At 28.0% G+C, this 15,616-nt stretch overlaps 1 protein-coding gene across 5 annotated transcripts in view; it reads right to left on the bottom strand.

Moving 5' to 3' along the window:
* Positions 1-15,616, bottom strand: part of Eph (Eph receptor tyrosine kinase) — a 479,031-nt gene that overhangs the window by 21,715 nt on the left and 441,700 nt on the right. For 2 of the 5 annotated variants that reach the window (XM_035354222.2, XM_035354220.2), the window contains exons 7-13: positions 14,076-14,157; positions 12,093-12,201; positions 9,482-9,558; positions 5,976-6,020; positions 4,094-4,237; positions 1,771-2,018; positions 1,079-1,177 (exon numbers count right to left, since the gene is read on the bottom strand). In XM_035354222.2, the coding sequence (XP_035210113.2) occupies positions 1,079-1,177; positions 1,771-2,018; positions 4,094-4,237; positions 5,976-6,020; positions 9,482-9,558; positions 12,093-12,201; positions 14,076-14,157 (804 nt within the window). The remainder of the gene's footprint in view (positions 1-1,078; positions 1,178-1,770; positions 2,019-4,093; positions 4,238-5,975; positions 6,021-9,481; positions 9,559-12,092; positions 12,202-14,075; positions 14,158-15,616) is intronic. The other 3 variants (XM_035354221.2, XM_035354225.2, XM_035354223.2) reach the window with 3 other exon arrangements.

The raw sequence follows: 15,616 nt of genomic DNA, 5'->3' as shown, positions 1-15,616 counted from the left end.
TAGTCAGTAGTGTATTTATTAATAAAATCTAAGATTTTAAATGTTCTCATCACTGATTTAGATTATGTCTATATTTCCAAGAAAATGCCTGAATGAAATTCAAATAGCTCTTTAAATGGAAACATAAAAATCATAAGAAGGTTGAACATCTGCAATTATAATATTTTTAACAAAATTACAGATCTTAGAAATGAATTGTTTTGTACATCTTAATGCAATATTTTATTTCTAAAGCATGGCCAACAACAGCATATAAATATTAAGATTTTTCGAAAAAATTATCTTTTTTCATTTAAATTGACTTTCGGTTTTTAAATCAACTTTTTTTTTGTGTAAGTTTATACAGCTTAAGACTCAAATAATCAGAGTATTAGCTTCTAATTAAGTCCAAAATCTAATTAATACCAAATTAAATATATACTCAAGTCTTTCTGGATCATTGACAAGTAACATGTTTATAAAATAGGCTGTAAAGAAATAAAGGCAAAAAAATCACCTACAACAAACCTATAGAACAATATAAAAATACCCTTGGGACCCTACTCTAGTTTTTAGTTGGATATAAAATACTAATAACTGACATTTTCCTTTAGAGTCTTAAAAAAAAAATAGGAGAATTGAAATTTTTTCAAGTTGTTTTCACTATATGTTATGCATCAGATCAAAATTTAAGAATATACTTTTAATGTTGTCTTAGCAATGAGTAATGTTTCATTAACACTTACTCCTAGCAACTCTTTTGATGCAACTTTGAATTTCCAGCATTTTATTGCAATTATTGCTTAGCTTTTTTACCTAATAAAAAAACCACTGAAGGGTAGTAGGCAAGATGGTAAATAATGCAACTTAATAAATTAGTATCTCCACACTTTTCTTAGAAAATTTTTTATATATTATCCATTTTTAGTCCTTCAAAAAAAACAATTTTGATCATTATCAGTTCCTTTTTTAAAAAACATCTGTTGCTTATAATAATAATTTAACTCAAAGATTTAAATCATCTAAATAAAATCATAAACATTATGCTGCAAATTCTATGACAAAAATTATATCAGAAAAGTAGTAGTAAATGACTTACCCTATGAACATAATTCATTTCTGCTAAATACTGCATTCCAGCTGCAATACCTCTCAACATTCCAACAAGTTGAATGACTTGAAACTTTCCATCATTGGCCTGTATAATGTAAATACATTGTACTTATTTGTAAAAGAAATGAAACATATATACATGAGAATTATTTTGAATATAAAAATTTAAATACTTCTTTCATTACATAAAAGATTTATTAGAACAATAAATTATACTTGCAAACATTTTCTACATAAGTGAAATATTTTCCTCAAAAAGTAAAAATTAGTTACAATATTATTTAAAAAAATAAATTAACCAGAATTACATGAGGTATTCAATTATATTAACTGCTTGTAACTGTGCCAAATATTTTAAAATTTATTTATCATGCTGTTTGCAGGGAATATTAGTGAAATTTATTCAACAATTCATTAACAGAAAGAATAGCAGAATAATGTGTTAAAATTCAATCCATTACAATGAAACTAATCTATTAATTCTGCAACCAAAAATGGACATTATCATTTACAAATCTGAATGTATCAATACACAAACTTAAAGAAACTATAATCTACATACACATAATTACCCTTTGTGATTATTAAAATAATTTTATTCCTACTTTACATTTAATATAGGTAAATATATTTTAGCAGCATTAACTTCATGCAAGTTACAATATTATATATACTCACTCTTAAAAATGTATCCAAGGATCCATTCTCCATAAATTCAGTAATGATCATAACAGGATTACTTTTTGTTACAACTCCTTGGAGATAAATAACGTTAGGATGATCAAATTGGCCCATAATACTCGCTTCTGTCAAGAAATCCATTCGTGCTTTGTCAGAAGAACTTGGTTTCAAGGTTTTGATGGCAACAGTAACTTCTGTTTGGCATGGAAGTTTCAAACGACCTTTGCAAACATCTCCAAATTCACCTATATAATTGTTTTTTTATGTGAATAATTATATAAGAAATATAGTTAGATATTACAGGAAAATGAAAACATTCATCACAATTTAGATTCAGAATTAGGATTATCTGACCTTATTTCTTCTCTGGGTCAGACATTTCAATGGAGATTAGAAAAAATAAAGAAAATGGTCAAAAGTTTTGACTAAATGATTATTTTTTAAGTAAGCTTTCATACTCTAAGTGAAAAACTGAAATGACAATAACAGGTGTAATAACAACTGCAACATTTTATGTTATTATTATAAAACAAAAGGTAAATGCCATGACAGTTTTGCAAATGAAGTCAATAAGACAAGAAGTTTAGTATAGATTCCATTATAATGAAATAGATAATAACCATTATACACCAGTGCTTAAATAATTAACATTAATTAAGTAAATTTTTTAGAGAATATAAAAATTACTTAAAAATACTATGTATGACATGCATTAAATTTATTAAACATATAAATTCCACGGTTTTATTTCCTACATAGCTGGCTTTTTAAGTTTTCAGCAAAACTGCATTTTAGTTATTTTAAAAATCTCCTCAAAATACTTCTGTTTCAAAATAGCTGTCATGAAGTACAGATTATAATTTTCATAGAGAAACATATTTTATTTATTAAAGAATAACTTAATGCAACCTTCTAGTGATGTTAATTTTAAAAAAAATGGCAGAGGAATATAAGCAGAGAAAAATATGGCCCTTCCTTGATAGGAACAATATTTACTTAATTCTCTTCTTAATTACTAATTAAAATTCTCTTTCAGACATCATTTGCATTGTATTTATTATACCAGATGTTTTTCCCGTTTAATGTAGCTTTTAATATGGAAAACTGGAAAGAGTCACGAAAAGCAAGACATAGATGAGTATGGGGACTAAGGGCTTCTGAAATACCTTTTTTTTTTTTGGCCAAAATGTTTTCATACTTAATTGCATGACATGCAGTGTTGTTATGGTATATAGTCCAATTTCTTAAGGTCCTCTTTTCTGGCATTTTTCATGAACAACATTCCAAAAGTATAAGAGAACATTTTTGCAAAACATTTTACTTACAATTTGACCCAAAGAACATCAAAATAATCAGCAGCAAAATTTTCATGTGGAAACACACTTGCTCTTTAGTTATGGAGGCAAGCATGCCTTCCACTGTGATGATAATTAAGTTTATTTTAAGATTACAAGTTTCTTCTCATAGTTGCATCCAGACTCATGACATAGAATGAGGTTTAAAAATATGGGAACTTTGGCTACAATTTTCCAAAGTTTCGAGCAAATGGTCAAACAGCTGTGGCTCTGGTCTTCAAGAAACCAACGAACAAGTACTGATCATAATGAACAAGTACTGATCATACATGCTTTTCATTCCTAAATTTTCCTGCAAAATCTGGTGACATGAGCCAATTGAAATGATTGTTTCTGCAACAATTCCTTGGAAAGTCAATCAGACCAAACCAAAGTATTGATTCCAGCTACGTTTCTCTTGTTCTAACTGATGGAAGAGAGGCTGAGATGAAAAGGATCCTTCAAACACTCTCGATTCATTTTTAAAGTTTGAATAGTATCTGAAAATTATCATGCAGCATGCTGCATTCTATTTTCAACATGTTTAAGTGCCTACGATTGATTTCTTCAGCCAAAAACAAAAACTAACACAAGTTTGTTATTCCTTTAAAATATGTTATTTTACATTACAATAAGTCTCCTAATATGACTTGAATACTATTGCACCTTCAGCAACAGTAACTGAGTCTAACTAAGTAAAACTGCAGTGGTTTCATGCAGAAAGTGCTATTTGCTCAAGAAATATGCCAGTATACACTATCATTTCTAAGATTTGGGTTCTTTTAGTATGAATTATATGTTTTAACTCTGCTTTTTAAATACTAATAAATTAAAAAAAAATTTTTTTTCACTTTTCAGATGTGATGAGATAAAAGAACTCATGATTTTTTAAAGGAAAGACTTATATAAAATATAAGTTTATTATAAGTTCTTAAATAAAAAAAATCTATTTATCTGAAATAAAGCTAAAAATTAAGTTTCAGTACCTCCTCCTATAATTGATTCAATTGTAATGTGAGATGCATCAATTTCTTTAGTAAACTCTCGTACTGCTTGATTAGGGTCTTCATACGTATGTGGATCAATATAGGCTCTTGAAGCTCCACATTGTGTAAACAAGGGAGTGGTCACTGAAAGAAAAAAAATCTTCTATCAAAAATATATGTTAAAAAAATCCAGTTTTTATGTAAAATGTTTTACAAAGCTAAGATTATAGAAACAACTTGACTATGAAAAGGAATAAATTATTAAAAATTATAATCCTCAATGTTTTTCAAAACGCATAACAGTGTATTTGCCTTTTTTTTTTTCTGCAGTTATAATCAAGTAAAAAGTACATGCCACTATTTTATTCAATTTTTGCCACCAAATTTTAGATGCCAACAGAGAAATTTTATTCATGCAAGTGTTTTTCCAGCAAGAAATTTTTTTGAATTGTACAATAAAATTGTTCATCTGAAAATGCAAATAGAATTGCTTAAATAAATATCCTGTAAACAAAAAAGCAATTCTTATTTGCTGTTTATTATCAATTTTATTTAATTTAAACAAATAGGTAATAAATTTATAATGTAATACAATTCCTAAATGCCATATGCAAATTTATAAAAGTGTGATAAATAAAATACATCATTGATAGTAAAATCCATTAATTATACAAAACATATGAAGTCAGAGCAGCCTAATATCTACTATTAAGTATTACTGAAACTCTATTCTAATAAATTAAGTTCAAAGATAAATATTTTTTGATTAAAACAAAAATATAAACAGATACATAAGAAAAGCAAGTTTTCTTTTTGTTTTGTTTTCTATTTTGCACTTACTCTATTTAATAAATAAGGTAGATTTTTCCTCTAAAACACAAAACTAATTTTCTAAAAACAAATTTCTTTTCACTTTATTTTCATGCAGTATGCAGGCTATGTTTATCAAATTTACATATCCTCTCTGTATGGGTTATCTATTTTCATGATGTAAATGATTAGCTAATTAAAAATGATATAATACTAATACAATAGTAGATTATATTTATCAAGTTTGCATATTCTTAGTGTTTATAAGCAAAGAAATTTACTGCCCAAAAGTTTCTACTGTTTATATGTTTTCATTACATTGTCAGTTAATAATTAATAATCACAAATTTAGGCTTCCCAAATGGTTTTAATGATAGAATGTTAGCTAATTTTTCTGCAAAATTTTGCATTCCCTTCCATAATATGGAAACAACATGCAGTTTATTCATTAATTTTTATCAATGCATTATGAAGTATTTATATTGATTAACTACTTTTTTTAATCTAAAATTAAAAAAAAATAATAAATAAATAAATAAATAATTTCTTCTGCAACAAAGAAAAAAAAGAGGGGGGGGGGCAATATTGCTTTCATTTAACTAAAATCTAGCAGAAAGGTTGTGAGTGAAATTATTTGCAAATTAATTGTAATTGATTTTTGATATATACTGCAAATGAAATAGGCACAAGTGCTCAAATTTCACCAAACATTTATAGATAGTCAATTTATGTCTAAGTCTAATGAGTCATATTTTTTCATTGCTTACTTAAAACTAACAGCAAAATTTAAACAATATCTCTATAAAATATATATATTCTAATACCTTCAAAATATTATTTCAATAAATATCATATATCCTTTAAGAATATTTAAACAAGTTATAAACTAGGTAAAACTTTTTAAGACACTTTTTTTAATCTGCTTCAATATATCAAGTAGTATTTATTACAGTTCATTTTTTTTTTCAATTCTATGCAATTTAATAAATTTTTAACATCCATAATTACACACACAGACAGGGAACATATGGAAAGCGCTGATATTATGAGAGACAGCAAAACAGCTACTTACACCATGCAGTGGGAACAATAGGTGGGTGAACAAGTGCTGGCACTACTGTTAGGGGAAAAGGCAGATATGTAAGTTGATAGTTCATACTACAAACAGAAAGAAATATATGCAGTCTGATGGGTAGCTTTAAAACATTCAAGCCCCATGAAACCACAAAAGAAAATTTAATCTCAGAAATGACTGACTCCTTTAGAATCACTTGCCTATAACATCCTGAACATTTATGAATTTTTGAAAAAAATAAACAAATAAATGAACAAAAACAAATAAAGCTTTAAATGGTTATGCATTAAAATTATGCTTATTCATTATGCAGCTGAAAAGTTATGCACATTTTTTTTTCAGCACATATGACATTAATTGTTAAAAACTGCCTAATTTGAGGCAAGCAAGTTTTTAATAATTTTTAAGTTTTAATACTGAAAAAACTGATGAGCAGTAGTATGTTCTAGGCATGTGACTGAAGTCAGTATATTAAAGCAAAGAAACTATGCGCTCAGAACAAATGAGTCAACATGCAGACATGGTTATGACAAAACATACAAGAGGTAAATAAGCAAATCTAAGCCAGCCATCAACCTCCACCACATACTAAGCACAGCCCAAACAATCAAGCCCAACAAAACAAAACACACACATAATACAGAAAAAATTAGTACTGAAAATGTGTTAAATCATTGCAAATATAGAATTGCCTTTTTTTTTTTTAAATATATATACAGATGATAGGTTGATGGCAGCTATAATTCTCATTTAATATATGAAAAATTATCATCTCACACTATCTGAAAAAAAGTTAAATGAATTTGAATAATACCTAATAATGATAAATTAAGCAATTTTAACCCCTTAACTGCCGCGGGCGTATATATACGCCTTGTTCAGCCGATGCGTTAACTGCCCCAGATGTGCAGCCGATGCGTTAACTTTGCGAATAATTTTAGGTGTAGCAGCGCAAAGCAAATGATAGCAGTTTGGAAGGACGTATATATACGCCTGGGGCAGTTAACGCATCGGCTGAGCAAGGCGTATATATACGCCCGCGGCAGTTAAGGGGTTAATTAAGAGAATAGCTTTACTGTAGATACAATGTTTTACTTAATTGTATGGGAAAATGTGGCAGAGTTAACTTAGAAATGTACTTTTAATTTCATTAATATATACATATAACTAAGTGATTAGACACAGCAATGTCATTTACAGCAGGTTTTATGAATTCAATTAGCTTTTATGATTCTTATTAATTGAACAATTTATCAAAAAATCAATATAAACTATGTAAATGACATAAAATACAAACATCTCAAAACTGCGAAACAGTAATGCTTTTCTAAATTAACTGATTTTTCTTGGAGTTTTTACATTAATAAAAATGAATACATTAAATTATCCAATTTTTTTCTGATAAAGCTAATTGTTTCCTGATACTACTTTACTTATTGATCTATAGTTTTTTAAATCTTAAAACCATTTTCTTAAAAATGAATATTTAAAAGCAAATTATTGTTCGTAAGAAGTTAATAATAAAATTGTAATCAAAACAAACAACTTCAAATAAATCCTGCAATATTGAAATATGATACAAAATAGAATATAAACGCCTATGCGGAATACTACTGAGATAACTACAATTGATGACAAAATATTTCACGTGCACTTTAAAACTGACCACATTTTCAAATGTAAATAAAATAATAAATTAAAAATGGAATTATATTAATATTAACAGCCTTGATATTTTCAAACCAGAAATGTTTGAAAATTTTCTTGAGCTGATAAATCTTCTAAAATCTAAATGTAATACCACTTTTCCTTAAAAAAATTCCTTTTATATTTGTCGATAAATACATTTTTGGAAAATTGTACGATATATTTTAGTAACCTTTTAGCAATATATATATTGTGATTTCAAATAAAAATACAACAGACATTATACGAAATAAGTGATATTTTAAAACAAAATATTGAAATAATACTTTACACTAATAGTTAATTATTCTTTGATAGAAGAATTTTCATTAATAGTTCAGCAACACTGGCTCATTCATTAGATAATATTCTGAATTTCACTATATGAATGCAATATAAAACTGTTTCATATGCATACATTATTGCACGTTTTCAGAATGATATAAAAGGATGCAGATGACAAAAACAGCAAAATCAATTGATAGATATTTTGAATGATATCAGTAGTATGTTCTAGGCAGCTTTTAAAAACATTAATCAATATATACAGGAATTTCAAGAAAAGTAATGTCAGCACATATTTGCCTAGTTCATCAATTCCATTTGCATGTCAACTATACTTGAGAAGCACAGCAAGTTAAAAATGTAGTATGAATATTTATTAAGCTATCCAGAAAATGCATTCAGATTTTCATTAAAATAAAATGCAGTATTCAATTAAAAAAAAGGATAATTTGATTTGATAACCATTTGTCATCTTCTATAGAATTTCATGATTCTTAAAAAGAAATTTTGGATTTTTTTCAGCAAAAAAACTTTTCCAAGTGAAATGGAACCCCTGTACTTATATTGTATATACCTAATACTTATATTGTCATGATAGAATACAATATTGTGATTTACCATTTCTTGCACTTGTGTTGCAAAGCATTTTTCAGTTTTGTTGGTTGTAGACAGCATGCATTTGGAATTAATCATTTCATTCTTTGGTAAAAATTCAAAATAAATAAATTTATTTACCATCCTACCAGTGATAACATGACCCATTTTGAGAATGTTTGAGCTGGCTTAACAGGCTCGAATCACAATCCTTCACATTCAGTATTACTGTAAATATTCTATTTTTCATTAGCAGTTATAAATGATTCAAAAAATCGTTCATTTTGTCTACATTTCAAACGCAAATCACTGGTTTTTCACAGATAACTGATTCTCAGCAAGTTCACTTCCAGTTATGTGATGATCCATTTTAATCAGTACTTTACCATCATTTGCAATTGATCTAACAGAACATTACGAAACCTGAACTGAAAAAATCCCCTAAATGAAATTTTGTAAAATAATTCTGGCATATGTTTTTTGTTGGTGCATCATTACCATTCCCAGAAAAAAATCCATTACCATTCCCAGAAAAAAATCACTTTAGTGCATTAAAAGTGCTCATGGCCTGCAATGGAAAAAATGAAAGTATTTTTCAGACAACCCATAAATACCTTTATTTCGATTCTGCTTTGAAAATGTGAAAACTTAGTGTTTTTCTTTTATGGTGATTAGGCCAGTACATATTTATTTTTTTTATTCAGAGTTTAAATATAACTTGTTTTATTTCTGTATAATTCAACAACAGCAGATTACAAAGAATTTATATTACCATTTTTCATTCCCCAAAACCACTGCTGCCGAATACGTTTTTTAATACTAGTGTATGATACTCTTGTTTTATTTTTTCTTTAAAATCATACTCTAAAATTAATTTTTTGAAAAGAAACACAGTTTAAAAAATAAAGAAAAATAATAATAATAAAAAAAATCCTTACATTTCTTACCTTCCCCATTACGGTATTCTAATGTATCACAATCACTTGGTTGTTTTTTATTGCATTCATCAGAGCTTCTAAAACAAAAATACATGGAACTGAGAACATTACAAAGATACAAAAATATAACAAAGGGAATATAAAATCAAAGCTGTAATCCTAAATTTACAGTGCAGAGATTTAAAACATCTTTACATTATATTTATTCATGTGCTATATTAACAGAAATGTAGTCAAGAAAAACATTTACTAGAAAAATAAGGAACAAAGTTCAAAGCGATTATTAACTTCAGTTTTTAAAACAAAATAAAACAACATAAAAATATGAAGAACATAAACCTGCCATGTCGTTAAAAAAATCTCCCAATTTACAATTTGTTTTGAAGATCGACTAAAGGTAAAAGCACACAATTCTAATGCAGTTAATAAGAAAAAAATCTGCTGCCCAACCGGAATAGCTGCCAACCATCATCACAATTATGAATTTAAAGATATAACCAACAGCATATGATGAAACAATAAATTAATGCCTTGAACAGTGATTGTAAGTTGATTCTGTAACATATGGTATGATTTCATGCACAATTACTGTAGAGACATAAATGCAAGACAGCCCCGCAATAAGATGACATTGCATTCTTGAAAAATTTTACCCAAAAGCCTGGTCATACTGTAATTTCACATGTATGGGCTTAACAGATACATGTTTAATAAAAATATCTACTTGAAGTAAAAATCTATAAATAACCTAAAAATATATCTTGCAGTAGAGGTAAGAACTTTAACTTTTTTGAAGAAACTATTATAAACATTTCTGCCAGAGCTGATGCTATCAACACAGCCTTACTAGGCAGCAAAAGTTTATAAGCACTGGGTAGCAGCAGAATTTAGGAATGACACAGATTTTTCTAAGTGCCAAAATACTTAGCACATGCCATAATTATGGGATAAGTATTGTAATGTGTGTTTTTAATTTTAGACTGTGTAAATTCAGACATATAATGACTTTTAAAAGTTGGTGTCAAAGGAAGAAAAATCAACATTCAATCTAATAGTAATGACAATATTGATTTCTTACAATAGAATAACATTTCACACACACACCACAATAAAAACAAAAAAAAAACAATTATCATTTCAAATGCATACAGCTTGACTACTTCTCTTATTTCAGCTGTAATGGAATTTTAATTTAATGGATTTGCTGTTTTCGCTGAATAATTTACATGAGATCATTCTACTAAATTCTGACAAGTGTACACTTTCAGATTTTATAATGCACAAAATTAATTTTAGTACTTTTAGGATCGCTCACAATAAGGCACAATAAGGCTTACTAGGCAGCAAAAGTTTATAAGCACTGGGTAGCAGCAGAATTTAGGAATGACACAGATTTTTCTAAGTGCCAAAATACTTAGCACATGCCATAATTATGGGATAAGTATTGTAATGTGTTTTAGTATTAAGTATTGTAATGATCATTCTACTAAATTCTGACAAGTGTACACTTTCAGATTTTATAATGCACAAAATTAATTTTAGTACTTTTAGGATCGCTCACAATAAGGAAAGGAATTCCTTCACAAATGAATTTTTCTACAGAAAACTGGACCACCTGTATTGTACCAAAATTTGTCTTACATATTGACTTATGACATTATTACATCCTTTATGATGTGGTATGAATTAGTTAAAACTATTTCTCCTTACATTTTATGAAATTCCCAAATATTAAATATCAGTTAGACTTTCATATCATCATCTATAATGTATGTGCATATGTATATTACATGTAATATTTTTCAAAGAAAAATACTTCACATGAAAAACATTACTTACAATATGATGTCTACAACATTCTTCCTTTCTAATATATATATATACTATACATATACACACACACTGAAAATGTACGACAGAAAAACTGAATTGCCTTTATTGATTCAGCTGAAAAATTGTCTCTCTAATTATTGATATAAAAATTAAACTTTTAAATTACCTGACTTAGAACAGAGCCATTTAAATATATATGTATAAAATATAATAAAAGCAAGCTAGCCCAAATCTTTATATTATAACGTTATCTGAATGGTATGCATATGGATAAAAGGGAAAATACACTAAACACATTATAACTATGTCCCCTTATATGGTTAACCTCATTTTTGAACATGACTTTAAACTTAACTGCATTCTGTACTGCTTGCTATCTATCACTAGAAAAATGAAAATCAAATCAAAACCACTTGAAAAACATACATATATGTATAAAACGAGAAAATTATGCTAATATCTAATGAAAAACTGAACACAATGAAATATCCTGACCTTCTAAATCTTTCATTAATTTTTTAGCTTTTAGTATTTTCATTTGTCTACTACTGTTAACTAATAATTAAAAAAATACATAAATTTTTCAGCCAGTTCATACACTAATGTTGAAACATTAATAAAACTTTTCAAAAATAGAACTACATTAATATGTTTATTACATTTTTCTCCACAAAAATAAATTGTTAAAATTTTTACACAGAGAAAAGACTATTGAAATTTAGATTTACCACAAATTATGAGTAATCTTATATTTTAAAAAATATGCTATGCAACTCACTTTCGTATGTATACGACTATTATCACAATTACAACAACAACTAGAACAAGAACAGTTACAGCAACTCCAACAATCATTGGCACTTGAACTTGGTCATCAGTGACAAGCTCTATAAAAGATAATAGGAAATAGTTAAAAAATTAATTTATAAAGCTAATATGAACATAAACATTTTTAAACAGTTTCACATAACTATAAAAGCATTAAACCATTTGAAAATTGTGAGCGAACATAAAACAAACCCTAAGAGAGAGAATTTATTTACAAAGATAAGTTCTGAGGTCTTGAATATGAGAAAGACATACTACAATAATTTTTAGTCAAATCAAATGATGAAGAAAGCATTGTTGATTCGCATATGGATTTCATATAAAATATGTGGATGACATAACATAAAAAAAAATGACAGTGTTTTATAATTTTACTTCAAAAATAACTCAAACTTGCCAAAAATCTATCAGGTGTATCAAAGAATTTGAGTGGATTAAAGTAAGTTTCATCACCATAATTTTATAAAATAAAATAAAATTACTTCAATTTCTAAATACATTTTCTCTTAAACTAATGTCTTGAATATACGTTTGCTTTATTATTAATTAGAAAAATAATGTGATTCAATTTCTATCTCTATATATGCATCACTTTTCTTTAGATTCCAGGTCAACACTTGATTTAATACTAAACATTTAAACAAACATATATAACAAATTGACAATTAATTACACAAAACTCACAATTGTGTGCCGTATGCAATTCAAATTCTTAAGCTTGTAAAATATTTATATTTCTACAATTATTATTAATATTAGAATACATAAATTCAAAATTTGTAATTGTTGTAAATACAGTCAAAAGTCGTTAATTCGGACACCCATAATCCGGAATGATCTATAATCCGGACCTCAAAGCTAAAAACTTTCTGCGCATGCGCATAGGCGTTTAAGCGTGTGCATAAGACCTTTATGACTGCTCATTTGCATGTGCACAAGCGCAGAATACGTTTTCGCTGCGCGTTTAATGTATAACGGACGGTATAAGCTAAAATTATCTAATTGTCTATTTCAGTTAATGTTGATGATTGCGTTGTTCCTTAATCTTCGAATTGGATCTGGCTTATTATTTTTTGCAGACTGTAAGAGCAATTTTATAAAAGTAAGCTTGAACTTTCGATTATGTCAAATAGAATTTCCGATGATGGAGCTCCCAAAGGATCTACGAAAATGAAAGTATGTTTCGATGTCCATCAAACAAAAAGTGGAATTGCTCCAAGAAATCGATAAAGGCATATCCTTTGTTTATCTAATCATTCCGAAATCTGTTTATCAATTTCACGCTGCTCTGGGGGGGGGATGTGGCGGTGCGCAATGAACTGGAAGTTGAACTATCAACACTATCGTTATCTTCAGGGCAGATGTTTTTATTTTATTCGCTTATAATTCCTTAATAAATGTAGTATTTTATCTCGATGTACTTCGTCTTTGATATGATTTAAATCAAATTCCTCGTCATTATAAATATCACGAATACAAATAAAATAGTTTTCTGGTTGCAATTTTCTAATTTCGGCTATGCATAATGTATGCTTTACGCATGCGCGCGTTGAAAGAAATGTTTAATAAAGTAAACAAATAAATATTAAGCTTTTTTTTTTTGTAAATTTTAATACCCTTTAGATCATAATTGCTCATTATTTTATAAATTACGGTTTCATATTTTTAATTTTATAATTTCTGCATGCCATCTTACCAGATTTAAACTGATGATCTATAATCCGGAAAAATCGATAATCCGGAATCACCAAAGTCCCGACGAGTCCGGATTAAAGACTTTTGACTGTAATAATTTGTAATAAAAAATTCAGATTTAATAATTTGTTGCTTATTTACTCAGCCTCCCCCAAAAAAAGTCACATGTAAAACCCATTTTCTTAAACAGCTATTTTCAATATATTATAACAGTATAAAAAAACCTTGAAATTTTTACCTCGAGTTGCTAGTTTTGCTCCTGTCATCTTGTATATTACTTTACTATAATCTCCCCAGCCATGCGTGGTTTTCGCACGAACCTGGAAGATGAATCAAAATTGCTCATATTTTATTTCTTATCATTACAACTGCAGCAATAGAGGTAGTAAGACAATTAATAGCAAAGCTAATAAAATGTTTAAAATTAGAACAAAGCAGAAACCTTAGTTTGTTCAGATTTTGAAGGTGATCAGACACAGGATCTTCTTCAAGAACAAAACACCAATGCTGCTTTTTTTGCTGACTTTTAAATTTTACAGTAATGTGTTTCTCATTCAATTAAAACATTATTTACAACTTGACCACAATGTGCACAATTACTTTAACACTAGCACAGCGGGAAAATCTTACCTACTGGAACGGTGGTAAGGGGTCATTTTAACCTTTCGATGAAAGTACTGAAATAACAACGGTAAAACAATTTTAAATCCCACACACTGGCACAAATATGTACTTATTTGTATTTCATAATTTATATGTCATATCACATGATAATTTATTGACTTTTTAAAATATTGTAATTGCTCGAGTACATGGCGATCAATTGAATCATACTACAATTACTCAAATAACTCATTAATATGATATAAGAATTGATTTCAAATAAATGGTTTCACAAATTAACACTAATGTTAAACTAAAATAAAACACAATTTATATAGTTATATTTTTTTATGTACTTACTTACTCGGAAGATGATTCACTCTCTAAATCCAGAAATGAGAAATGTTCTCTGATGTTTCAATTATATCATTATATGTGTAGCTGAATGGAATATGTAAAGCATTTCCTTTCAATTCTATTTAACCTCTTCGCGCCGACTGTCACGTATACGTGCCAGCAACGAACACACTTATCTACTGGCCGACACGCAGGCATGCCAGAGCATTGTTGCGTTTTCTACCGACTGTCACGTATTTGTGCCAGTACCTTGGAACGTTTTTCAAACTATAATTTCTGCCACAAGATGGCACTGTATGTCCATATGGTTTCAGATACATGTACATTAGACCTTCTACTCGAAATGAGAGAAGCATGACTCACATACACATGTTTTTGATTATATAAACAAACGGGGAACTAAATGTTTCCGAATGGCGTGATTTATGACGTCTCTTTAAATCGCACTTGTGGTAGTTGTTTATTGTAAGTAGAAGTTTTATATGCGTTCACATTCCCGGAAAAATCCTCCAAAACGGCAAATGAGTTATTACGAGTTCAAGGAATGTAATGTAGGACTGTGTGTAGATCCCCGTTTTAAAATTTTTCATACGAAAAGAGAATTTTAAGTAATATATTTAGTTTTCAGATGTATAATGTTAAAAGTCATAAAATATTGAGTAATTAAAATAAAATGTGTAAAATATGCATTTAAACAAGAAATAAGGTAATTAAAGTATATATATAAATATATCTATAAAGCAAAAGCCGTTTAAATACTCTATAGAGCATTATTAAACAATGCGTTGATACTTCGGAAATTTCATGGATTTAGGCTTA

This window comes from Stegodyphus dumicola, chromosome 1 (assembly GCF_044657685.1).
Source record: "Stegodyphus dumicola isolate Sdum_Otavi_A_Nest chromosome 1, ASM4465768v1".
NCBI lineage: Eukaryota > Metazoa > Arthropoda > Arachnida > Araneae > Eresidae > Stegodyphus > Stegodyphus dumicola.
Note: the sequence above shows the minus strand (reverse complement) of the source record. Positions and strands in the feature narration are given on the sequence as shown.